The sequence below is a fragment of the Carcharodon carcharias genome, chromosome 9, assembly GCF_017639515.1.
Source record: "Carcharodon carcharias isolate sCarCar2 chromosome 9, sCarCar2.pri, whole genome shotgun sequence".
Lineage (NCBI taxonomy): Eukaryota > Metazoa > Chordata > Chondrichthyes > Lamniformes > Lamnidae > Carcharodon > Carcharodon carcharias.
This window is the reverse complement of record NC_054475.1, coordinates 78782302-78808935: the sequence shown is the minus strand read 5'-3', so window position 1 is coordinate 78808935 and position 26634 is coordinate 78782302. Positions and strand designations below refer to the sequence as shown.

The 26634-nt window shown below is 47.0% G+C and overlaps 1 protein-coding gene across 1 annotated transcript in view; it reads right to left on the bottom strand.

The window, feature by feature from the left end:
- The window catches only part of LOC121282571 (proteolipid protein DM alpha), a 37868-nt gene extending 18333 nt beyond the window's left edge, over positions 1 to 19535 (bottom strand). Inside the window, exon 1 of the mRNA XM_041196317.1 lies at positions 19284 to 19535. Within this exon, the coding sequence (XP_041052251.1) occupies positions 19284 to 19287 (4 nt within the window). The 5' untranslated portion in view covers positions 19288 to 19535. The remainder of the gene's footprint in view (positions 1 to 19283) is intronic.
- Positions 19536 to 26634: the final 7099 nt, after the last annotated feature.

Sequence of the window (26634 nt, the reverse complement as noted above, 5' to 3'; positions counted from 1 at the left end):
ACAATGAGAGTTGTTGTGTGAAGAGTTGAGATTCAGTGGAGCTCTGTTGAGCAGCATAAACAATGCTCAGCAAGAGGAAGGTGGCTGATTCTGACCCTTGATCTTCGACAAAGGGATCTTTGAGCATTGGCTCCTACTCAACACTTGGCAAGAGAAGGGACAACAAGTGAACAACATCACGCTCAGCACAGTGCCAGTCACCGCCTCAGTCACAAGGCGCAAGACCCAGAGAGCTGGACGGGGGGCGCGGGTGGGTTGGGGTTGAGGGATGGGGTGGTGGAGACATGTAAATTTTCTCTTTTCTCCAGCACTGTGTGGCAGCTGCTTTCACATTCTCAATCTCATTTGCCCAAAACAACCATATTTCATAGCCAACCCTCTGCACAATTACATCATTTCCTCCTGAAGGTAGAGTCTTTTGGCAGGGGACTGTGTCATAGGCTCGAGGTGAGCCTCACCTATGTCTATTCTTTCTCTGAGACCCTGTACCTGTCTGAGAGCAATTGGAACATTGCCCCAAGGCCCCCCCACTCTATTCGCAGCTAATGCCAGTCTCCAGTGATGGCGGCCAGTGGGTGCAGAAACCAGCTCACAAGAGAGGGTGGAGAGGAGGATCATGGCTGATTGCCTTGCCCAGTTGTATCCATTTAGAAGAATAAAGAAGGCTAACTACAGTTATACAGGACACAGCTGGAGCACTGTGTACTCTTTACCCAAGAAGGACATACTTGTCCTAGAAGGAGTGCAACAAATATTCAACATGGGTTGAGGGTATTGTCTTGGGGGAGGGGAGATTTTTTTTAAATAATCATTTATGGGATGTGGGCATTGCTGTCTAGGCCAGCATTTATTTCCCATCCCTAGTTGCCCTCAAGAAGATGGTGGTGAGCTGCCTTCTTGAACTGCTGCAGTCCATGTGGTGTAGGTACAACCACAGTGCTGTTAGGAAGGGAGTTCCAGGATTTTGACCCAGCGACAGTTAAGGAACTGCGATATATTTCCAAGTCAGGATGCTAATTGACTTGGAGGGGAACTTGCAGGCGGTGATGTTCCCATGTATCTGCTGCCCTTGTCCTTCTAGATGGTAGAGCTCGTGGGTTTGGAAGGTGCTAAGATCCTTGGTGAGTTGCTGCAGTGCATCTTGTAGATGGTACTTACCGCTGACATTGTGCATCAGTGGAGGGAGTGAATGTTTAATGGTAAAGTGCCTATCAAGTGGGCTGCTTTGTCTTCCATGATGTCAAGCATTGAGTGCTTTAGAACTGCACTCATCTAAGTAAGTGGAGAAAACCCCTTCATACTCCACCCATATTCCAAAATGACTTTGGGAGTCAGGAAGTGAGTTTTTCGGTGCAGAATTCCCAATCTCTCACCTGTTCTTGTAACCACATTATTTCTATAGCTAGTCCAGTTAACTTCTGGTTAGTGATGACCCCAGGATGTTGCGATTGTAATTCCATTGTACGTCAAGAGGAGATGGTCAGATCTTTCCTTGTTAGACAAGGCCAGTGCCTGGCAATTGTGTGGCATGAATGTTACTTGCCAGTTATCAGCCCAAGCCAGTATGTTGTCCAGGTCTTGCTGCATGTGGCACAGACTGTTTCAGTTTTTGAGGTACTGAACATTGCACAGTGAACACCCCCACTTCTGACCTTATGATGGAAGGAAGACCATTAATGAACCAGCTGATGATGGTTGGGCCTAGGACACTAGCCTGAGGAGCTCCTGCAGTGGTGTCCTGGGGTTGTTGATTGAGTAAGCTAGGCCTGGATTTCCTAAAGGTTAGATGGATGAGAGGTGATCTCATTGTTGAAACTGAGAAAATGTTTCCCCTAGCTGGGGAATCTAGGACATGGGGTCATAGTCTCAGAATAAGGGGTCAACAATTTAGGACAGTGATGAGATCAAATTTCTTCACTCAAGGGGTGTGGATCTTTGTGATTCTCTACCACAAAGAGTTGTGAATGCTCAGCTGTTGAGTATGTTCAAGACAGAGGGTGACAGTTTTTGTACTAGGGGAATGAAGGGTTATGGGGTAGTGCAGCTGGTTTTGAGGTGGAAGATCAAACATAATCTTATTAAATGGCGAAGCAGCTTCAAAGGGATGAATGGTCTAAAGCTCTTATCTTCTGCTTGGCATTCCCCTCCCCTGTTCTGATCAGTCAATTCAAAATAGGGCAAAGATGGGAACAGTGTTTCCTAGTCTGGGTGGATCAGTACTACTTCAGTAAGTTGCTGCAGAGCAGGAGGCCGAGTTTATATCAAGACTATTGCTTGGATGAAACTCTGCATGTGGGACCTTAATATTTTAGGAAATAAAAGGGTTAAACTCTGAGGACAAGTTGCATAAACTTGGCTTGTATTCCCTTGAATACTGATCAGATCACCCTTCAATAATCTACGTGTTTAAAAGTGTTAAGGATTCAATAGTGGGGTCAATTAGCAATTTGGAGACTGGGATCGATAGATTTTTCTTGGGGAAGGGTATGAAGGCTTATGGAGCAAAGGTGAGGAAGTGGAGTTGAGGTCCAGGTCAACCTTAGGCTTCATTATACGCTACTCCGCCTGCGACTTTGGGACGGAGGGCAGGTAAAATCCAGTGGGTGCTGTGCCCACCACCTAGCTGCACGACCTTGCCCCCACCGCAATTAAACAGGGGAGCTGTCGGGCATCTTCAGGCTTATTGATGCCCAAGGCCCAAGTCGCTGACCTGAAACGTTAATGCTGTTTCTCTCTCCACAGGTGCTGCCAGAGCTGCAGAGCTTTTCCAGTATTTTCTGTTTTTATTTCAGATTTCCAGTATCTGCAGCATTTTGATTTTGTATTTCAATCCACAAAAACCTGGGAAAATCTGTTAATGGGCAAAACAACAGATGATCAGTGGGAGGTGTTCAAAAAAAAATAATTTCTGATCCAGAACCAGTTTATTCCCCTAAGGGAGAAGAGCTTTACTTAGCAAAAAAAAAGAACAGCCTTGGACAACTAAAGCAGTAAGAGGAAATATAAAACTAAAAGAAAAAACATTCACATATGCAAAAACAAAAAAAGAGCACAGATACTGGGAATGGGAAGTATACAAGAACAACAAAAGATGACTAAACATGTCGTAAGAGCTACAAAAAAGAAACTTACAAGAAATATGAAAACCAACACAAAAGTTAGTTAGATTCACAAAAGGGGATAGTCAGGAGCAATGTGAACCCCTTAAAAATAATTTAGTGTTACTGTCAATGAAAATGTAGTAATTATGATTTTTGGTTGTAATGTACCTTTAAGAATAATAGTTGAGGAAGATCACATGACCTGAGTTAACCAATAGTAGAGTAGCGCAAGCTACCTCAGCAGTCAGTATAGAGGTAGAGTTGGAGTTGAAAGTACAAGTGTAGTTGTTGCTAAGTACATTGTAAATAAACTTAATGTTTCCACCCAAGAAGTATCTGCAGATCAACTCTATCATTAATAGCACAACTCAATCACCCTACAACAAACTGGCAACGAGGATAAAACAGGATTGAAAAGAAATCAAGTTAAAAAGAAATCGACACTGTACCTTACCCAGTGATTGTAAGTAGCAAGCGCCATTAGAATTGAAGAATTTATCCCCTCTCAAAACACCAGTTTGGGAGAATTGATCCCTTTGAACCTGTCACAGATGATTGGTCTCATTACATAGAACACCTAACATTCTTTTTTCAAGCAAACAAGATTTTGAGGGAAGAGAAGAGGCAAGCGACCCTCTTAGTACTTGTGGGATTTCAAGTGCCCAGTGCCCCAGATTCAAAAAATTTTGAAGAATTGGTGGATATCCTAAAAGGTCATTTTCAACCCAAGCCCTCTGCCACAATGCGGAGGTTCAGGTTTAATTCACGAAACAGAGCCCTGGGTGAGACAATTGCATGTGACGTGGCAAATTTGAAGCAGCTAACAGAACATTGAGAGCTCGGTACACTCTGAATGACATACTCAGAGATCGTTTCGTGTGTGATGTGAAAGAGGACACTATTCAGAAAAGATTATTGTCCGAAGCAAATCTGATTTTCAAGGAATTAGAGATTGCACTGGCCATGGAAAGAATGGAGAGCAAGTGGGCTACCAGTGCTACTTCGAAAGTACACCACCATCTTCAAGAATGAACTTGGAAAAATCCAGGGCCTGCAGGCCAAGATTCACGTGGATCTGGAAGCAACCCCTCATTTCATGAGGGCGAGACCATTGCCTTAGCCCTGCGAGAAAAAGTCAACATTGAATTGAACATTCTAGAGAAACTGGGCATTACACAACCTGTTCAGTTCTCAGAATGGGCAGCACCCATAATCCCCATCCTTAAACCCGATCAAAGCATCCAAATTTGTGGAAACTACCAACTAACAGTTAACAAAAGCAACTAAGCCAGAAAAGCACACCATTCCAAAAACTGAAGTCCTGTATGCCAAGCTGGCAGGAGGGACAGCATACACAAAGCTTTACATAAGTCATGCTTATCGACAACTTGACTTGAATAATGCCTCCCAGGAATTTTCACAATTAATACCCACAAAGGCCTGTACCAATATATATGATTGCTTTTCAGTGTCGCCTCTGCTTGTGCCATCTTTCAGAGAACAATGGAAAGCCTACAGCAGGGACTGCCCCAGCTTATAGTCTATTTAGATAATGTATTGGTGACAGGATTCACTGAAAAAGAGCATGTGGCAAACTTAGAAGAAGTCTTAAAATGATTCTCGCAAGTTGGGGTGCATTAAAAAAAAAGTGCATGTTCCAAGTGAGGTAGGTAATCTATTTGGGTTACCGGGTAGATTCACAGGGCCTCCACCTGGTTGAGGAGAAAGTGAGAGCTGTAAGAGGCACCTGCACCAAAGAATGCCTCACAGCTCAAATAATTCCTAGGAATGATCAACTATTATGGGCGGCTCTTACCCAATTTGTCAACAGTGCTGTCCCCCTGCATTCTCCACTCAAAGGACCAATGTTGGTCTTGGGAGGCGCCCCAGAAAGAAGCTTTCATAAAGGTGGAACAATTGTTGCACTTGTCCAAACCATTAGTGCATTATGACCAGACGAAAGAATTGGTGCTGACATGTAATGCATCTTCCTATGGAGTGGGAGCAGTGCTTTCTCATCAGATGGATGACAGCATGGAACGGTCAATAGGTTATGTATCAAGAATGCTCACCACAGCGGAAAAGGGATACTCACAGATAGAAAAAGGCAGCCTGTCCATCTCTGGTGTCAAGAAATTTCACAAATACGTACATGGCCGCCATTTTACAAACGTTTCAGACCACAAACCATTGCTAGGATTGTTTAGTGAGGACAAGGCTATATCACCCATAGCCTCAGCAAGAATACAACAATGGGCCTTAATTCTGGCAGCATACGGATACACTTTCGTACATAGGCCTGGCAATCAAATCACAAACTCTGGTGCCCTTATAAGAAAATGATGAGCACATCTCAGTTCCATAGGAACTTGTGTTACTGTTAAATTTCTTAGATTCCTCATTGGTATGTGCTTGACAGATCGGAGACTGGACAAGTCAGGACCCAATCCTATCTCAGGTACAAGAACAAATGCTGCATGCTTGGTCATAGGAGTCCGTATCTGACGAAATGAAACTACATTTCAACAGAAAACATGAAATAACCAGCCAGGATTGCATCGTATTGAGAGCACGAGTGAGATGTTCCTCCAAAGGGAAGGGAGTCACTTTTAATTAAACTACACAGTGCCCATCCAGGGATTTCCTGAATGAAGATCATAGCATGCAACTATCTATAGTGGCCTGAGGTGTATGGTGAAATAGAGAGTTTAGTGAAGCACTGTGCGCAATGTCAGCAACTGCAAAAGTTGCCAGTGACAGCTCTGTTACACCCATGGGAGTGGCCAGGTAGACCCTGGGCGGGGTTACACATTGTTCCCAGGAACGGTCCAACGTAGTCAATGCTTCTGCTCACTGTCGATGCCCATTCAAAATGGTTGGATGTATATGAGGTGAAGTCACCAACATCAGCTGCTACAATTCAGAAACTGTCAGAGTTTTGCCATTCATGGACTACCAGAAGTAGTCGTTTCCAATAATGGCACAGCATTTACATGTGCTGAGCTTCAACAGTTTATCAGCCTCAATGGAATCACTGATGTGGAAACTGCACCGTACCACCCTTCCTCAAATGGACTGGCCGAAAGGGAGGTTCAAACGTCCAAGGCAGGGGTTGAAAAACTAACTGGCAATTCCTTGGCAACCAAGCTAGCACACTTTCTTTTTCATTACAGGACCCCTCACACAACAACAGGCATCACACCTGCGGAGTTATTGTTGAAACGCCATCTCAGGATGAGATTGAGCTTAATAATGCTGAATTTAGAGTGGAAGGTGGAAAGGGGTCAGGGGAACCAGAAAACTAGACACAGCTGTCATAGTTGAGAGATGGAATTTACTGTGGGAGAGCTGGTATACATGAAAAACTTCGGGGAAGGACCAAAGCGGTTACCGGGTGAAATGAGTGCACTGACTGGATCTCTATCTTACCACATGGAGGTGGAAGGTCAGATCATCTGTAAATACGTGGACCATTTAAGGAAGAGAGAGACAAATCACTAAGATTTGGCTCCACCAATGACCATGACCAGGTCTGTGTTTCCTGCTGGGAATACTCAGCCCAGGACTGACATGTCTAATGTTTCTGTTGAGTTGAGGATACAGAACTGCAAATGCGTATTGAAATACCTGATGTTCAGGCAACTCCAGAAAAGGAGGTTCCTGACAAAGCATCTGAAGTTGTGGAGCTGCGACACGTACCAGGAAACCACATGAAAAACTGAACTAGTAAATACCTTACTCAGTGTAAATATTATGTTGTTTGAAAAATATGTGCTTGTAAATATATGTATAGCCGCATTAAAGAGGGAGGAATGTAGTAATTATGTTTTTAATTAGTTGTAATGTTCCTTTAAGAATAAAAAGGAAGATCACATGATCTGTTGTAACCAATAGGAGAGTAGCGCAGGCTACCTCAGCAGTCAGTGTAGAGATGGAGTTGAAAGCACACGTGTAATTACTGTTGAGTCTATTGTAAATAAACTTAATGTTTCCACCCAAGAAGTGTCTGCAGATCAACTCTACCACTAATAGCACAACTTGGCGATCCTACAACTAGAAGGGAGGAAATGACAGGTAGATTGAATAACTTACAGTCGAAGAAGAGATCAGCGTGTGCAACATCCCAAGGAAACTAATATTGAATCAGGGTCAGGGGCTCGCCAAAGCTAGCATAAACAAAGGGGAATTACGGATGAACAACAAATACATGCCTCACCAGCAACACTCATCCCATGGAAGTGGCAACTCCCCAGGAGCAGAGATGGTTTCCATCCCAGAGCTTTAAAGGAAGTAGCTGTAGATAATCCTAAATCTAATTTTCCAAAGTTCTCTCAATGTGAGAACCATTTCTTCTCTGTTGGAAAATTACACATCACCCTCTTCAATTAAGAGAGAGGGAAACAAGTGAATTATAGGCCAGTCATCTGTCAATACCTGTTGTTGGAAAATTGCTGGAGTCTATAGTTGAAGATAGATGATTGAAGAGCGTTTGTACCTGATCAGAGAGAGCCAGCATGGACTGGTAAAGGCTAAGTTATGACTGTTGAATCTGATTGATTATTTTTGAAGAGGTGACTAAAGTACATGACAGTAGGATGTCTATGAATGCTATTTACATAGATGTCCAGAAGGCACTTGATAAAGTGAACAACAACTTGTATTTATATGGCACCTTTAATATGTTCAAACATTCCATGGGACCTGGGGCATTATAAAATAGACAAGACATTGAGCTAATAAGCAGATGACCAAAGTTGTGGATTACATGGAGCCTGTGAAAAGGAGGAAAGCAGGATAGAGTGGCAGGGTGGTTTAGAGAGGAAATTCCCATGCTTAGGGCCTTGGCAACTGAAGGCGCAGTTGCTAAAGGTGGAGTGATTAAAATTGGGAATATTAAAGAGGCTGGAATTCAGGAAGCGCTGAGATCTCAGATGGTTGCTGGGATGCCGGAGGTTATGTTAATAGGGAGGGGAGAGGTCATTGAGGGGTTTGAAAACATGGTTGTGAATTTTAAAAATCAAGGTGTTGCTTTAACTAGGAGCCAACGTAGGTCAGTGAGCTAAGGGGTGATAAGCGAACAAGGCCTGGTACAAGTCATAACATGGGCAGTAGTTTTGTCTGACCTCAAGTTTACAGATGCTTGAATGTGGAAGGCCGAGCAGTTCAACCTGATTTTTGAACCCATTCATATCCTGTCCATCATTGAGAACCCCTAGTTCCATCTCCACAACATCCCTGCCTCAAGTCATCTGCTGCTGAAACTTTGTGCCATTGTTACTTCCATTTCCAATGATAATATTCTCATGGCCATATTCCCACCTTCCACAACCTTCAGTTCATCCAAAGTTCTGCTGCCTGTGTCCTTACTCACACCAAGTGCTGAACACCCAGCACCCCTGTGCTTGCTGACCTGCATTGCCCCCCACCCCACCCCCAGCAATGATGTCAATATAAAATTCTTATCCTCATGTTCAAATCCGTCCTTGGTTTCCCTAATCTCCTCCAGCTCGATATTAAACCTCACTCGAAGCCATGTGGCTGCTCAGTAACCAAAATTCTCTGCGAAAGCTGCGCACAAGTCAGGCCCTTTGAATTGCCATGTGTGCGCAAATTTAGAGAGGCCATACACTTAGCCAAATCGCCTGGCACTTGAAAAAAAATTGAGAGGGAACATTGCCTAAATCCTCTGGTCACTGCTCCCTTCTAATTCTGGGCTCTTGTCCATGTCTCATTCCCAAACTCTAGAATGTCCTCCCTAAAATTCTCTACCTCTCTTTCCCACTTTAAGAGATTTCTAAAACCTATCTTTCTGACCAAGTTTTTATTTAATCCTTCAAACATCTTCCTTTGATAACACTCACCATGAAGCCCTTTGGGATATTTTACAGGCATCAAAAGACATAATAAAAGTTATTGTTAGTCTGCCAGGGATAAACGAGTGTTTTGAGTAAAACGATCCTCATATTCTGCTCAAAGGACACAAAAACTTTTTTGAACTCAACTGGCCGATTCAGCTAAGAAGAGTTAATCATTCATAAATTGTACTAAAGAGATTATACCAAAAGATGCTACCCCATATCACAGAATCTCAGTGTAGAAGAGGCCCTTCAGCCCATCGAGTCTGCACTGACACGTGGAAAACACCTGACCTACCTACCTGACCCCAGTTACCAGCACTTGGCCCATAGCCTTGAATTTTATGACGTGTCAAGTGCTCATCCAGGTACTTTTTAAAGGATATGAGGCAACCCACCTCTACCACCTTCCCAGGCAATGCATTCCAGACCATCATCACCCTCTGGATAAAGATGTTTTTCCTCACATCACCCCTAAACCTCCTGCCCTTCATCTTGTACTTATGTCCCCTCATGACTGACCCTTCAACTAAGGGGAACAGCTGTTCCCTATTCACCGTGTTCATGCCCCTCATAATCTAGTGCACCTCGATCAGGTCGCCCCTCATTCTTCTCTGTTCCAACAAAAGCAACCCAAATCTATCCAACCTCTCTTCATAACTTAAACGTTTCATCCCAGGCATCATCCTGGTGAATCTCCTCTGCACCCCTTCCAGTGCAATCACATCCTTCCAATAATGTGGTGACCAGAACTGCGCACAGTACTCCAGCTGTGGCCTCACCAAGGTTCTATACAACTCCAAAAAGACCTCCCTACTTTTATAATCTATGCCTCGATTGATAAAGGCAAGTGTCCCATATGCCTTTTTCACCACCCCACTAACATGCCCCTTCACCTTCAGAGATCTATGGACACACACACCAAGGTCCCTTTGTTCCTCAGAAGTTTCCAGTGCCATGCCATTCTTTGAATACTTCCTTGTCAAATTACGCCTTCCAAAGTGCATCACCTCACACTTTTCAAGGTTAAATTCCATCTGCCACTTATCTGCCCATTTGACCATCCCATCTATATCTTCCTGTAATCTAAGACACTCAACCTCACTGTTAACCACCCGGCCAATCTTTGTGTCATCTGCAAAATTACTAATCCTGCCTCCCACGTAGTCATCTGTTGTTTATACAAATGACAAATAATAGGGAACCGAGCACAGATCCCTGTGGTATGCCGCTGGACACTGGCTTCCAGTCACTAAAGCAGCCTTCTGTTATCACCCTCTGTCTCCTACAACTAAGCCAATTTTGAATCCACCTTATCAAATTACCCTCTATCCCATGTGCATTGGCCTTCTTTATAAGTCTCCCATGTGGGACCTTCTCAAAGGCTTTACTGAAATCCATATAAACTACATCAACTACACTACCCTCATCTACACACCTGGTCACCTCCTCAAAAAATTCAATCAAATTTGTTAGGTATGACCTCCCTCTGACAAAGCTATGCTGACTATTCCTGATCAAACCTTGCCTCTCCAAGTGGAGATAGATTCTCTTCTTCAGAATTTTCTCCAATAGTTTCCCTGCCACTGACGTGAGACTCACTGGCCTGTAGTTCCCTGGCTTATCTCTACAACCCTTCTTAATTAGCCAAACCACGTTAGCTGTTCCCCAGTCCTCTGGCACCTCCCCCGTGGCCAGAGAGGAATTAAACATTTGGATCAGAGCCCCTACGACCTCCTCCCTTGCCTCCCTCAGCAGTCTGGGACACAAATCATCCAGACCTGGATATTTGTCCACTTTTAAGCCTGCCAACACCTCCAATAACTTGTCACACCCTATATCAATTCGCTTAAGAACCTCGCAGCCTCTCTCCCAGAGTTCCATACCTTCATCCTCATTCTCTTGGGTGAAGACAGATGTGAAGTATTCATTCAACACTCTAGCGACATCATCTGTCTCCACCCATAGATTGCCCCCTTGGTTCCTTATGGGCCCATGATTAAACAAACAATCATCAAGACAGCAAAACTCCCTCAATTTGAGACAAAGGTGCAAGATAATCCTAACTCTGGCCAACAGTTCAAAACCAGAAATAAAAACAGAAAATACTGGAAAACTCAGCAGGTCTGGCAGCATCTGTGGAGAGAGAAGCAGAGTTGACATTTTGAGTCCAATACGACTCTTCTTCAGAAGTTCAAAACCAGAACATTGTCAGCATGCTCGGAGCATAGCAAGAAGTTAGATTCCCTTGATCCTTCTTGGGGAGATGGTCTTGTGGTGCAGTGGGTAGTGTCCCTGCCTCTGAACCAGAAGCCCCAGGTTTGAGTCCCCCCCTACCACCCCCGCCCACCCCCCCCCCCACCCCACCCCCGCCCCGCCATCCCACCCCCAGGACTTGATGGCCAAGGAAGGTCCATTCACAATGTGGCCAAACAGGTTGAGCATCAACCTGTAAATCCTTCCAACAAATGCCATTGGCAGGCCCTAAGAGTGGGAGATATTCCTGATCAGCCATGTGATAGAAAGAAAGTTGGAGCCTCTACCACCACTATCCATAACTCCAGACTACAACATGCAAGTAAAAGTGTATGTTACCGTAGCAACTCAGGCTCCCTGAGTGATCTGTAAAACACCACCACCAACCCTCCTGGAATGCTCGTTTCAAAGATCCTGCTTGATAGATCATTTAAATGTACACCGGAACAAAACACATATGATTGCAAACTCACTATAATATAGGCAGCTCACAAACAAGCAGACAGAAAATGTGAAAATGTACAGCATCCAATTTCCTTCTTATCCTCCTATGCTCAGCATCTATGATGAGAGACAAACAATAAGAAACAAAGTGGGTTCAAATAGGGGATGGTAGCATTGAGGGAATATTACTGGACTAGCAATTCAAGGGCCTGGACAAATGCTCTAGAGGCATGAGTTCAAATCCCACCAGGGCTGGGGGAGAGGGGGGGGGGGGGGGGGGGGGGGAGTTTAAATTCAATTAAATATACCTGGAATATTATGCTAGTTTCAATAATGATCACAAAATTATCAGATTGTCAGTAAAAAAAAGTAATTTAATTCACTCAGACCCTCTAGGGAAGGAGATCTGCCATTGTTAACTAGTCTGGCCTACTTGTGACTCCAGACCTACAATGTGGTTGAGTCTCAACTGTCCTCTGAAATCGCAAAGCAAGCCACTCAGTTGTAGTTGCCTCACCAGCACCTGTTTAAGGGCAATTCGGAAAAGGCATTGCTAGTGATACTCACATTGCAAGAAATAAAATGACTCATGTTGATCTGAAAACACCCTTAAGGTACCCACATCCTCCCTACCTCCCACTCTCCCCTCCTGGGCCTGGTCTCCAGGTCAGACTTGATCCCAGTATTCATTATACAAACAGAAGGTTCCTGTACCAAACAAACTGTAAACTTTGGAACAAAAACAGAATTACCTGGAAAAACTCAGCAGGTCTGGCAGCATCGGTGGAGAAGAAAAGAGTTGACGTTTCGAGTCCTCATGACCCTTCAACAGTTCTGTGGAAGGGTCATGAGGACTTGAAACGTCAACTCTTTTCTTCTCCGCCGATGCTGCCAGACCTGCTGAGTTTTTCCAGGTAATTCTGTTTTTGTTCTGGATTTCCAGCATCCGCAGTTTTTTGTTTTTACCTCTGTAAATTTTGGAATTTCAATGCCCAACACTGAAAGATGTTTGAAGTGGGATCTCCCAGTCAGAACTGGTCATGAAATGTGTGTGTTCTTGGGGGGGATGCTTCCAAGTTCATTATCCCTGGGATAAAAACAAAAAACTGTGGATGCAGGAAATCCAAAACAAAAACAGAAAAAACTCAGCAGGTCTGGCAGCATCGGCGGAGAAGAGCAAAGTTGAAGTTTTGAGTCCTCATGACCCTTCAACAGAACTTAGTAAAAATAGGAAAGGAGTGAAATATAGGCTGGTTTAAGGGGGGTGATAGTGGTAGGAGGAGATAACCAAAAGATGTCACAGACAAAAGAACAAAGAGGTCGTGAAGGTGGCGATATTATCTAAACGAATGTGATAAGTAAGAGTGGAGAGCAGGACGAGCAAGGTGGCTCTAGTGGGGGTGGGGTGAAAGAAACGATGGGTGGAATACATTTAAAAATAATGGAAATAGGTGGGAAAAGAAAAATCTATATAAATTATTGGAAAAAAACAAAAAGGAGGGAGAAGAAACGGAAAGGGGGTGGGGATGGAGGAGGGAACTCAAAATCTAAAATTGTTGAACGCAATATTCAGTCCGGAAGGCTGACAAGTGCCTAGTCGGAAGATGAGGTGCTGTTCCTCCAGTTTGCGTTGAGCTTCACTGGAACAATGCAGCAAGCCAAGGACAGGCATGTGGGCAAGGGAGCAAGGTGGTGTATTAAAATGGCAAGCGACAGGGAGGTCTGGGTAATGCTTGCAGACAGACAGAAGGTGTTCTGCAAAGCGGTCACCCAGTCTGCGTTTGGTCTCTCCAATGTAGAGGAAACCGCATTGGGAGCAACGAATGCAGTAGACTAAACTGAGGGAAGTGCAAGTGAAATGCTGCTTCACTTGAAAGGAGTGTTTGGGCCCTTGGACAGTGAGGAGAGAGGAAGTGAAGGGGCAGGTGTTGCATATTCTGCATTCACATGGGGAGGTGCAGTAGGAGGGGGTTGAGGAGTAGGGGGTGATGGAGGAGTGGACCAGGGTGTCACAGAGGGAACAATCCCTTTGGAATGTTGCCAGGGGGTGTGAAGGGAAGATGCGTTTGGTGGTGGCATCGTGCTGGAGTTGGCGGAAATGGCGGAGGATGATCCTTTGAATGCGGAGGCTGGTGGGGTGATAGGTGAGGACAAGGGGGACCCTATCATGTTTCTGGGAGGGAGGAGAAGGCATGAGGGCAGATGCGCAGGAGATGGGCCGGACACGGTTGAGGGCCCTGTCAACCACCGTGGGTGGAAAACCTCGGTTAAGGAAGAAGGAGGACATGTCAGAGGAACTGTTTTTGAAGGTAGCATCATCAAAACAGATGCGACGGAGGCGAAGGAACTGAGAGAATGGGATGGAGTCCTTACAGGAAGCGGGGTGTGAGGAGCTGTAGTCGAGATAGCTGTGGGAATCGGTAGGCTTGTAATGGATATTGGTGGACAGTCTATCACCAGAAATTGAGACAGAGAGGTCAAGGAAGGGAAGGGAAGTGTCAGAGATGGACCATGTGAAAATGATGGAGAGGTGGAGATTGGAAGCAAAATTAATAAATTTTTCCAGGTCCCGACGAGAGCATGGAGCAGCACCGAAGTAATCATCAATGTACCGGAGAAAGAGTTGCGGGAGGGGGCCGGAGTAGGACTGGAACAAGGAATGTTCCACATACCCCATAAAGAGACAGGCATAGCTGGGGCCCATGCGGATACCCATAGCCACATCTTTTATTTGGAGGAAGTGAGAGGAGTTAAAGGAGAAATTGTTCAGTGTGAGAACAAGTTCAGCCAGACGGAGGAGAGTAGTGGTGGATGGGGATTGTTCGGGCCTCTGTTCGAGGAAGAAGCTAAGGGCCCTCAGACCATCCTGGTGGGGGATGGAGGTTTAGAGGGATTGGACGTCCATGGTGAAGAGGAGGTGGTTGGGGCCAGGGAACTGGAAATTGTTGATGTGACGTAAGGTGTCAGAGGAATCATGGATGTAGGTGGGAAGGGACTGGACAAGGGGAGAGAGAAGGGACTGGACAAGGGGAGAGAGAAGGGAGTCAGGATAAGGAGAAATGAGTTCTGTGGGGCAGGAGCAAGCTGACATGATCGGTCTGCCGGGACCGTCCTGTTTGTGGATTTTGGGTAAGAGATAGAAGCGGGCCGTCCGAGGTTGGGCGACTATCAGGTTGGAAGCTGTGGGAGGAAGATCCCCAGAGGAGATGAGGTCAGTGACAGTCCTGGAAACAATGGCTTGATGTTCATTCGTGGGGTCATGGTCCAGGGAGAGGTAGGAGGAAGTGTCTGCGAGTTGACGTTCAGCCTCCGCGAGGTAGAGGTCAGTGCACCAGACAACAACAGCACCGCCCTTGTCAGCGGGTTTGATGACAATGTTAGGGTTGGACCTGAGAGAACGGAGTGCAGAAAGTTCAGAGACAGGTTAGAATGGATGAGAGGAGCAGAGAAATTATCCCTGGGACCCACCCCCTCCCACCCCTCAATTCAGGAGGAGGAGGGTTAATACAACAGTAGAGACACTCTTACTATGAAGTCCATTGAACAACACAATTACTTTGTTCAGTTTGTTCAGTCAGAATCACTCTACGTCATGGGAATAAAGAGAGAACAGAAGCTGGAAAACAAAAGGGATAGTCTGAGTCCAAACACGACTGAGAGTCTGACAAGATCAGAACGAATCTGAAACAGGCTCCCAAATCGAGCTCGACAAATTTATTTTCACTGTTCTACATCACCACTTAAAAGACAAATAATTCCAACTTAAGTGCCACCAGCACAACACGCATTAAAACAACTCCACAGCTAAGAGTACCTGCTCTGAATCCAAGATACACACTAAATAGAATTAAAATGTTATAAGGATCAGTGCTGCATGGGGCCTGAGCTATTTACAATCTCCGTTACTGACTTAGATGAAGGGACCAAGGGTAATCTATCCAAGTTTACTGACAACATAAAACTGGGTATAAAAGGCACAAAGAGGCTTCAAAGGATATAGACAGGCAAAGTGACAGGGCAGGTTGCAGATGGAATAAATTGTGGGGAAATGTGAAGTTGTTCACCTTGGTAGGAAACAAAGAAAAACAGAATAATTTTTATATGGAGAGACAGACATTGGTTGATGTTCAAAGCGATCTGGGTGTCACAAAACACAAAGTTAACATCCAGGTACAACAAGCAATTTAAAATGAATGGCAAAAGAATCAAAGGCATCATGAGAAAATATATTCTTATGTAGTGAGCAGCTATGGTCTAGGGTGCACTGAATCTGTCTCCACTACACTCTCGGACAATCGGACATGATAGGCTGAGTAGCCTACTCCTGTGTGGTAACCATCCTGCAATTTTATGGTATGTTGGCCTTTATTGTAGGGGGGTGGTGGGGTGGTTTGCCATGCATGAGTACAGAAATCCTCCTCCGAGCCTGGGAGCTGTGGCGAGACCACACCTGGGGAGCTATACACTGGTCCAGTCTCCATACCTAAGGAAAGATATAATGTCTTAGAGGGGGTTCACAAAGGTTCATTAGGTTGATTCCTGGGATGAGATGGATGTCCTATGATGAGAGGCTAAGTAAATCAGACCCATGGTCTCTGGAGTTTAGAAGAATGAGGGGAGACCTTGTTGAAAAACAACGCCCTGAGAAAACATTTGGGGGTGGATACTGAGAGGTTTTTCCCCCTGACTGGAGAGTCTTGAGCAAGGGATCTGTCTCAGTCTCAGTCATTTAGGACTGAGAAGAGGAGAAATTTCTTCATTCAAAGGGTTGTGAATCTCTACCCCAGAGGGTTGTGGATGCTCCATTATTCAAGACTAAGGCCCATAGATGATTGGTCTCTCAGGCATTCAAGGGATGTGGAAATCTAGTGGGAAGGTGGAGATCAGCTAGGATCTTGCTGAATGGGGAAGTAGGCTCAAGACCAAATGGCCTTCTCCTGTTCCTACTTCTGATGTTAATCTAAAACTGATCTTAAATAATTGTGCTCTGTGGGGATGAGTTCTAAACTCATGGAGTCAGAACATAAAAATGAAAAGGTTGGTGTGAGGGTTTGGAAATTCGGAGAAATTTTATTCAATCGAGATTTTGGAATAAGTTACACAGGAAGGAAATACAAGCGGATAGTGTCAATGGGGCCAAAAGGGAGCTGGGTGTGATTCTGAAAATGGGCAGAGGGGCTGGGGGATAGGGCCAGTTGGTAGGATGGGAGAGGGATGGGATGGGGGGGTCAGCAGTATACAGTGGGTTGGAGGAATACAGTGCAGAGGTGGTCAGTGGCTCTGGGGTCCTCTACTTTTTGAGGGATTGAAGGTTCCTGCTGAACTCAAGATGTCGGCTTCTCAGGTATGGAAATGCATGTGAGGAGACAGAAGATTGGCCTGTCTGTTTTTAAAAAGCCCCAGAATCAACAGCCCAATTCCACGACCATTTGACAATGTGCAGGGAATGCTCGCCCAATCAAGGGGAACATCATCCCCAACAACCATATCAACAAGAGAAACAGAAAGGTATACAAGCTAAAGAAAGCAAAGGAGTCAGTAAGGTTAAGATCAGATTCAGTGAATAGATATATCATACTGAGACATAGGCTGGGGGGAGGGGGGGTGGTGGAGGGTGGGGGGGAGAGGGAGGAGAGGCGGCGGGGGGGGGAAGAGGGAGGAGAGGCGGCGGGGGGGGAAGAGGGAGGAGAGGCGGCGGGGGGGGCGAAGAGGGAGGAGAGGCGGCGGGGGGGGCGAAGAGGGAGGAGAGGCGGCGGGGGGGGCGAAGAGGGAGGAGAGGCGGCGGGGGGGGCGAAGAGGGAGGAGAGGCGGCGGGGGGGCGAAGAGGGAGGAGAGGCGGCGGGGGGGGCGAAGAGGGAGGAGAGGCGGCGGGGGGGGCGAAGAGGGAGGAGAGGCGGCGGGGGGGGGAAGAGGGAGGAGAGGCGGCGGGGGGGGAAGAGGGAGGAGAGGCGGCGGGGGGGGAAGAGGGAGGAGAGGCGGCGGGGGGGGAAGAGGGAGGAGAGGCGGCGGGGGGGAAGAGGGAGGAGAGGCGGCGGGGGGGAAGAGGGAGGAGAGGCGGCGGGGGGGAAGAGGGAGGAGAGGCGGCGGGGGGGAAGAGGGAGGAGAGGCGGCGGGGGGGAAGAGGGAGGAGAGGCGGCGGGGGGGAAGAGGGAGGAGAGGCGGCGGGGGGGAAGAGGGAGGAGAGGCGGCGGGGGGGAAGAGGGAGGAGAGGCGGCGGGGGGGAAGAGGGAGGAGAGGCGGCGGGGGGAAGAGGGAGGAGAGGCGGCGGGGGGAAGAGGGAGGAGAGGCGGCGGGGGGAAGAGGGAGGAGAGGCGGCGGGGGGAAGAGGGAGGAGAGGCGGCGGGGGGGAAGAGGGAGGAGAGGCGGCGGGGGGGAAGAGGGAGGAGAGGCGGCGGGGGGGAAGAGGGAGGAGAGGCGGCGGGGGGGAAGAGGGAGGAGAGGCGGCGGGGGGGAAGAGGGAGGAGAGGCGGCGGGGGGGAAGAGGGAGAGGGGTGAGGGGGTGGAGGGGAGAGGGGGTGGAGGGGAGAGGGGGTGGAGGGGAGAGGGGGTGGAGGGGAGAGGGGGTGGAGGGGAGAGGGGGTGGAGGGGAGAGGGAGAGGCGGGGGGATGGTGGGGAAAGAGAGGCCGGTGGTGGGCGGAGCAGGAAAGGCCGGGGGGGAGGGGGGGAGAGAGAGGAGGAGAGGGGGGGGGTGGGCGGGAAAGCGGGGGCAGAGAGGGCCGGGGGGTGGGGGGGGGGGGGGGGGGGGGGGGGGGGGGGCAGAGAGGCCGGGGGGTGGGGGGGGGGGGGGGGGCAGAGAGGCCGGGGGGTGGGGGGGGGGGGGGGGGGGGGGTGCAGAGAGGCCGGGGGGGGGTGGGAGGGGGGGCAGGAGGAGGCCGGGGGGGGGGGGGGGGGGGGGGGGCGGGGGGGGGGGGGGGGGGGGGGGGGGGGGGGGGGGGGGGGGGGGGGGGGGGGGGGGGGGGGGGGGGGGGGGGGGGGGGGGGGGGGGGGGGGGGGGGGGGGGGGGGGGGGGGGGGGGGGGGGGGGGGGGGGGGGGGGGGGGGGGGGGGGGGGGGGGGGGGGGGGGGGGGGGGGGGGGGGGGGGGGGGGGGGGGGGGGGGGGGGGGGGGGGGGGGGGGGGGGGGTGGGGGGGGGGGGGGGGGGGGGGGGGGGGGGGGGGTGGGGCAGAGGGGGGCGGGGGGGGGGGGTGGGGGGGGGGGGGCCGGGGTGGGGGGGGGGGGGGGCAGAGAGGCCGGGGTGGGGGGGGGGGGGGCAGAGAGGCCGGGGTGGGGGGGGGGGGGGGGGGCAGAGAGGCCGGGGTGGGGGGGGGGGGGGGGGGGGGGGGGCAGAGAGGCCGGGGTGGGGGGGAAGAGTGGCCGGGGTTGAGCGGGGGGGAAGAGAGAGAGGCCGGCGGGGTGGGGTGGGTGCCCAAATGGTGTTCCGAGCCGGGACAGTTCGTCAGAGACACAGACCTCAGGCACCGCTATTCGGCGAACACAAGTTTCCCGAGAGCGGGCGGATTCCACTGCCGGGACTGTCAGTATGGGCGAAACTATTCAAATAGTTTTCATTAAACCCACAACTGCCCCCGACTGTCAGAGCCAGTCCCACTCTCTATAACACACAGCTCTTCCTCACTCACTCACTTACCCATCTCCTCTCCGTCTCTGCTCCAGCCACACTCACTGACACTGAGTAACTGACAGCTGCCGCCACTTAAAGTCTCTCAATCCGCCTCCTTCAGTTTTTTAATCTCAGACCAGACAAACCAAACCAGAGAGAAATCCACTCCTCAAATTATCATTAAAGAAAAGTTCACACGAAGCAACAATGAGTCCGCTCCTGCTCCCGGCACCAGCCCAGCCCTGCATTCACAGAGTCCTGCACCAGCACAACCCAGCTGCGATACTGCAGAGCACCAACACTACACCAATGCAGCACAACGCCAAAACAACCCAGCAGAGTACCAAGCCAGCACCAAAACAACCCAGCAGAGTACCAAGCCAACACCAAAACAACCCAGCAAAGTACCAAGCCAACACCAAAACAACCCAGCAGAGTACCAAGCCAGCACCAAAACAACCCAGCAAAGTACCAAGCCAGCACCAAAACAACCCAGCAAAGTACCAAGCCAACACCAAAACAACCCAGCAGAGTACCAAGCCAGCACCAAAACAACCCAGCAGAGTACCAAGCCAACACCAAAACAACCCAGCAGAGTACCAAGCCAGCACCAAAACAACCCAGCAGAGTACCAAGCCAACACCAAAACAACCCAGCAGAATAGCAAGCCAGCACCAAAACAACAAAGCACAAACTGCATTCCCTAGCCACTGACTCCACCCCTGATATGAGCTTCCAAGCACATCTCTAAGCCATCTCTAGGACCACCAATTTCCACCTCCTTATCCCACCCTGCTTCACTCTTGCCTCAGCTCACTGTTACCAAAACACTTATTTGTGGTTTTGTAACATTTGTGTCAACATACTCCTGACTGGCCTTCCATCTTCACCCTCTCTTAACGAGGTAATCCAAAACTCTGCAACCCCTTTCTTAACTTGTATCAAATCTCATTTACACCTCGTCCTGTGCTCACTGACCCATACTGGCTCATGGTTAAGTATTGCCTCTTCATCTCCATCTAAAATGGGAGACCCCTTCTTTTAAACTGTGTTCCATAGTTCCAGATTCCTTCACAAGGGGAGACATCCTCTCAGCATCCACCCAGTAAACATCCCCTCTGGATCTTATAGGTTTCAATAAGATCACCTTTTGTGCTTCTAAACTTCAACCTGTATAGGCCCACCTTGCTCACCCTTCCCTCATTAGACAACCCCTTCGTCCTAGGATAAAGGCAAAATACTGTGGATGCCGGAAACCTGAAACAAAAACAGAAAATCCTGGAAAAACTTAACAGGACTGACAGATCTGTGGAGAGAATGACAGAGTTAACATTTCAAATCTGTATGACTCTTTTTCAGAGCTGAAAATAAGTAGAAATGTGGTGAAATAGATACTGTTTAAGGGGAATGGGACAGGTGAAGCTGGATAGAAGGCTAGCGATAGATGGAGGCAAAGGAGAGATGCAAAGGATGTCATAAACAAAAGGTAATAGTGGTGGTTCTGGCTAAAGGAGGTGCTGATGGTGACATCAAGAGTGGAAAGCAGAATGTGATAATGGTAGGACCAGAGTAATCATTCTGGAAAGTGACAGATGGCCCTAGTAGGGGAGGAGACAGTGGTGGGAGAAAAGATCGAAAAGGTTAAAAGCATGGGATAAACCAATTAATTAAATGAAATAAATTTCAAAAATAGTAATAATGAAAATAAGTGGGGGAAAATAAATAAATAAATAAAGCACAAGCTTCCTGTCGTTTGCCATTTCAACACACCACCCTGCTCTGTCTGTCCTTGGCCTGCTGCAATGTTCCAGTGAAGCCCAATGCAAACTGGAGGAACAGCACCTCATCTTCTGACTAGGCACTTTACAGCCTTCTGGACTGAATATTGAATTCAACAACTTTAGATCATGAACCCTCTCCTCCATCCCCACCCCCTTTCCAATCCCCCTTTTTTCCTATTCATTTTTTACTTTTTTAGTTATTTAATTTATTTTTCCCCACTTATTTTCATTATTATTATTTTTTCAATTTATTTCCATTTAATTCATTGTTTTATCCCCAGCTTTTAGCTGTTTTGATCTTTTCTCCTACCACTGTCCCAGCAGTGCCTTTAAAGAGAAAAGTACAAAAGTTGAAACCAAGCAGAATAGTGAGAACTCATCAGCCTGCACAGAAAGTAAAAAAAAGCCTATGTGAAAATAAAACCAATATGTCAGATCTAGATTTATTAGTATCAGTGGAGAAGACAGGTGAAGCAGGAAGGCCAGAAACTCAGACGGATAGAAAACATTTCAATATATATTCTAAAGGGACTTATTGTCTTCAGTTCATGTGTCTCCTTGTCATTTTTTCTCTCAGAGGATTGTGTGACTTTGGAACTTTCTGCCTCAGAAGGTGGTGGAGGCTGGGTCATTGAATATTTTTTAAGGCAGAGATAGATAGATTCTTGTTAGGTAAGGGAATCAATGGTTATTGGGGGTTAGATGGAAATGTGGAACTTGAAACACAAGAAAATCAGCCATGATCTTGAATGGTGGACAGACTCGAGGGGCCGAATGGTCTACTCCTGTTCCTATTTCTTATGTTCTTATATTAATTGAATTAAGGTTTGGATTGTTTTTCCAAAACCGGCAAGATCCAAAATTGGCGTGGACTCGGTCCCAAGGTTGCTGGTTTTGAAACACTCTACCTGTATACCCCTCCCTGTGTTAGGAAATCAAAATTGTACTCCGGATGTGTCTCACCAAGGCCCTGTATGATTATTGCAAGACTTCCCTACTTTTATATTCTATCCCCCTTGCAATAAAGGCGAACTTTCCATTTGCCTTCCTAATTACTTGCTGTATCTGCATACTGTGATTCATGGATACTATAGATGATTACCCTATGGGGAAACATGTAAATGGAAAATAGGGAACTGAGATTAGATCCTTGAGGGGCTCCAAAAATAATGATGGGTGTGCAAAGAGCTCTCCTTAACATAAAATTTCCCAAGTTGCTTCCCAGGAGCATTACGAAGCAAAATTTGACATCGAGATATTGTGAGTGATTTTCTGGCTACAATTGGATAGATGAGGATGGAACACAGTCCCATCCAACTGGACAAGGATGGAGAGAGGTTGGATGAGGATAGTGTGTTCCACTGTGTCAAAGACTGCAGAAATAGTGATTGATAGAAAGGCTTGCATTTACATAGTGCCATTCACAACCCCTAAAGGTCCCAAATGGTTTACAGCCAATGAAATACTTTGGAAGTTTAGACATTGTTGCAAATTGGAAATTTGGTAGCCAATTTACACCCACAAACAGCAATGTGATAATGACCACATAATCTGTTTTTTGTGATGTTGACTGAGGGATAAATGTTGGCTAGGACATCAGGGATAACCCTCCTGCTCTTCTTCAAAATAGTGCATGTGATCTTTTACGTCCAGCAGTGCAGCACTCCTACTGTGCTGCACTTGTGTGTCAACCAGAAAGACAAGGAGGGATAATTTACCATTGTTATAGTCATGGGGGATATCATTTGTGACTTTGATAAGAGTCATTTTGGTTCTGTGGTAGAGGCAGAAACCTGACTGGAGCATTTCAGCCCTAGAGTTGAGGTAAAAAAAATATGGATTGGGGATGTGGAAACATGTTCAAGGAAGTTGGAGAGGAAAGGAAGGTTGGAGTGGTAGTTTGCAAGGAGAGGGGTCAAGGCTTTGTTTTCTGAGGGGTGGGGTCATGATGGCTGATTTGAAAGAGAGGTGACAGTACCTCAAGAGGGAGAACCATTATCTGTGGGCTGGATTTAGGGTACCCAGTGCAGGTCCCACCCACTAATTGGAGGATCCAGTGGGAAACCTGCATACTTTGGTGGAAGAGGTCCAACAGGACTAAGTGCCTTTCAGGCATTTAAGTGGCCAGCAATGGTAGTTTAGCAGAATAGGGTCAGGGTGCAGGAGATGGGTCTCATTGAGCTCAAAGGGGAGATAGCGGAGAAATTAATTCAGGTCTAGGTCAGGGGTGAGCTTCAGTGGAAGTTTGGCCAGTGAGCTAGGGGAAGGGAGGGAGGTGGCAGGGGTACCTGATTAGAGGCTCATAGTCTCAGTGACAAAGATGCCAATGAGAGCCTCACATTTGTTGTTGGAAGTAAGGTTAGAGGACACAAGGAAGAGGGATTTAATAAGACAGTTTGCAGTAGAGAAAAGAAGCCAGTAGTTTTCATTGTATTCCAGGATGAACCTGATAAAGTGAGCAGTTTTAACATTCAAGCATGGGAGCTGAAAGTGCTTTATGTGGTTCAGCCAGATCTGGAGGTGAATGGCTAAAGCAATTGTCTGCCACACCTGTTCAAGTCTGCCACTCTTGGACTTAAGCAAGTGGAGCTAAGGGCTGTACCAGTGGAACAGCCAGAGTGAGAGAGAGAGAGTAATGATTTTAGTAAGGACTAGGACATCAAAGGCAGAGGTGAGAGTGTTAAGCAGATTGGTAGCTGCAGGAATATTGGTGTGGATGGAGGGCCGAAGACCCAGTTGCGAATTTGAAAGTGCAGTTGTAAGTGAATTGGGAGGGAGGTTGGTTCCAGAGGAATTAGTTTGGTGTGGGGAGAGGGTAGGTGGAGAGCGGTACAAGGAAGAGAGTGAGACATTGTTCTGGACAATACTGCTATGGAAACGCTAAATGCAGAGCTCATTACACCAACAGACCATGTTTCCTAGAGAACTAATGCAGAAGGCACTTGCGCTACTTCAAGCTTCATTCTTCCTCTTAATTTGTAATGTCGCCATGGCAACCTATTTTATAGGCCTCTTCTCCACAGACTCTCCAAGTGCTGGACGAAGGTTACGGACAACAGAAGTGCCCCCAGGTTGCATTGAACCAGCTACCATGGAAACAGTCACTAAACAGTCCCAACACAAACTCAGGCCAGCACATTTCCATCTCATCAGACTATTAACTCTTCACTGCTGACATCTCTCTTCATCTCCTGAATAAACTGACAGATAACCTAGTTGCAGAGTTCAGCTACAAAACATCTGCGGGGATTCCGAGTAAATGCTGGGAAGGAAGAAGAAACTGGCTGAAGGATAGAAAACAGAAAATATCCTTTGGAACAGTTACTTCAGAGTCAGGGAGATACTGAGGGTTTGGGCCAAAGTGAAACAGTGATTTACTTCTTATTCACTGCTCGCAATGCGGTCTCCTCTATGACCACTTTCTGGAACTGCACCTCTGCTCAATCCACAAGCATGATCCTGAGTTTCTCGCTCGCCTGTCATTTTAATTTCCCCCTCCCTCCAACTCTGGCCTCTCTGACCTAGATCTCGTAAAGGGTTCCAATGCAGTTTAAAGTTAGCTCAAGGAACTGCACCTCGTCTTTCATTTAGGCAGTTTACAGCCTTCCGGAGAACAAGATTGTTGTAAGATCCCACTCCTGATACCTGCTTTATGTTGGTTGTGACTGGCTAAGGAATGATTACAGAGACATGGATTTGTCTGAACAATAACTGGTTGATTGCAAAAAAAATAAGAGTGGTACTGCCAAATCTAGACCCTCCTGGTTGTCTAGAGGAATACAGGGGAAGATCAAACAGAAAAAGAAAGCATACGATAGGCACAAAGAACTAAGCACTGCAGATAGCCTAGACGAATATAAGAAGTGCAGGGACGAAGTAAAAAAGGAAATAAGGAAATCAAAGAGAGGGCATGAAAATAGATTAGCAAGTAAAGTTAAAAATAACCCAAAGATGTTTTACCAATACATTAATGTTAAAAGGTTAGTTAAGGAAAAAGTGGGACCTATCAGAGATGAAGGTGGAAACTTGTGTGTGGATGCAGAGGTTATGGGAAGGGTTTTGAATGAATATTTTGTCTCCGTGTTTACAAAGGAAAGGGAGGATGTAGATACAGTAGTCCAGGAGGAACACTGCGAGATATTGGATGGGATAGTCATAAAGCGAGAGGAAGTACTGGAAGGGTTGAAAACCTTGAAAGTTGACAAGTCACCAGGGCCAGATGGATTGTTTCTGAGGCTGCTGAAGGAAGTCAGGGAGGAGATAGCAGATGCTCTGAGGATAATTTTCCAATCTTCACTTCTCACAGGGGAGGTACCAGAAGACTGGAGAAATGCAAACGTAGTTCCATTGTTTAAAAAGGGATCAAAGGAAATGCCAAATAATTATAGACCAGTTAGCCTTACATCAGTGGTGAACAAATTAGTAGAATCAATCCTGAGAGAAAGCATTAACTGTCATGTGGAAAGGCATGGACTAGTCAGGGATGGTCAGCATGGATTTGTTAAAGGAAGGTCTTGCCTAACAAATTTGATTGAATTCTTTGAGGAATGACAAGAAGGGTTGATGAAGGTAGTGCAGATGTTGTGTACATGGATTTTAGCAAGGCATTTGACAAGGTCTCACATGGCAGATTGGTCAGGAAAGTAAAAGTCCATGGGATACAGGGTAATGTAGCAAACTGGATAAAAGGTTGGCTTTGTAACAGGAAACAAAGGGTAATGGACGATGGATGCCCTTGTGAAAGGAAAGTTGTCTCAAGTGGTGTTCCACAGAACTCGGTGTTGGGACCCTTGCTGTTTGTGTTATATATTAACAATTTGGACATGAATGTAGGGGGCACGATTGGGAAATTTGCAGATGACACAAAGATTGGCCGAGTAGTGGATAGTGTAGAGGATAGACATAATCTCCAAAATGATACAGATGGTTTGGTGGAGTGGATAGTAAAGTGGCAGATAGATTTTAACATAGAGAAATGTAAGGTCATACATTTAGGGAGGTCAAACAGTTACAGGGATTACACAATAAATGGGAATATACTAAGATGAAGTGAGAGATCTTGGCGTACAAGTACACAGGTCCCTGAAGGCAGTAGTTCAAGTAGACAAGGTTTAAAGAAGGCATTTGGAATGTTCTCCTTCATTGACAGAGGTAAAGAATATAAAAGTAAAGATATAATGTTGGAATTGTGTAAAGCACTGGTGAGGCCACAACTGAAGTATTGCATGCAGTTCTGGTCACCACATTACAGGAAGGACGTAATAGCTCTGGAGAGAGTGCAGAGGGGGTTTACAAGAATGTTGCCAGGGTTAGAAAAGTGTAGATTGGATAGTTTGGGATTATTTTCCTCAGAACAAAGAAGGCTGAAAGGTGACTTGATTGAGCTGTACAAAATTATGAGGGGAATAAATAAAGTGAACAGGATAAAATTGTTTCCCTTGGTGGAGAATTCTAGAACCAGGGGACATAGATTCAAGGTACATGGTTGAAGGTGTATGGGGGACATGAGGAAGAACGTTTTTATGCAGAGGGTAGTAGGTGTCTGGAATTCGCTGCCTAAGTTGGTGATAGAGGCAGAAACTTTAAACTTTTTTTAA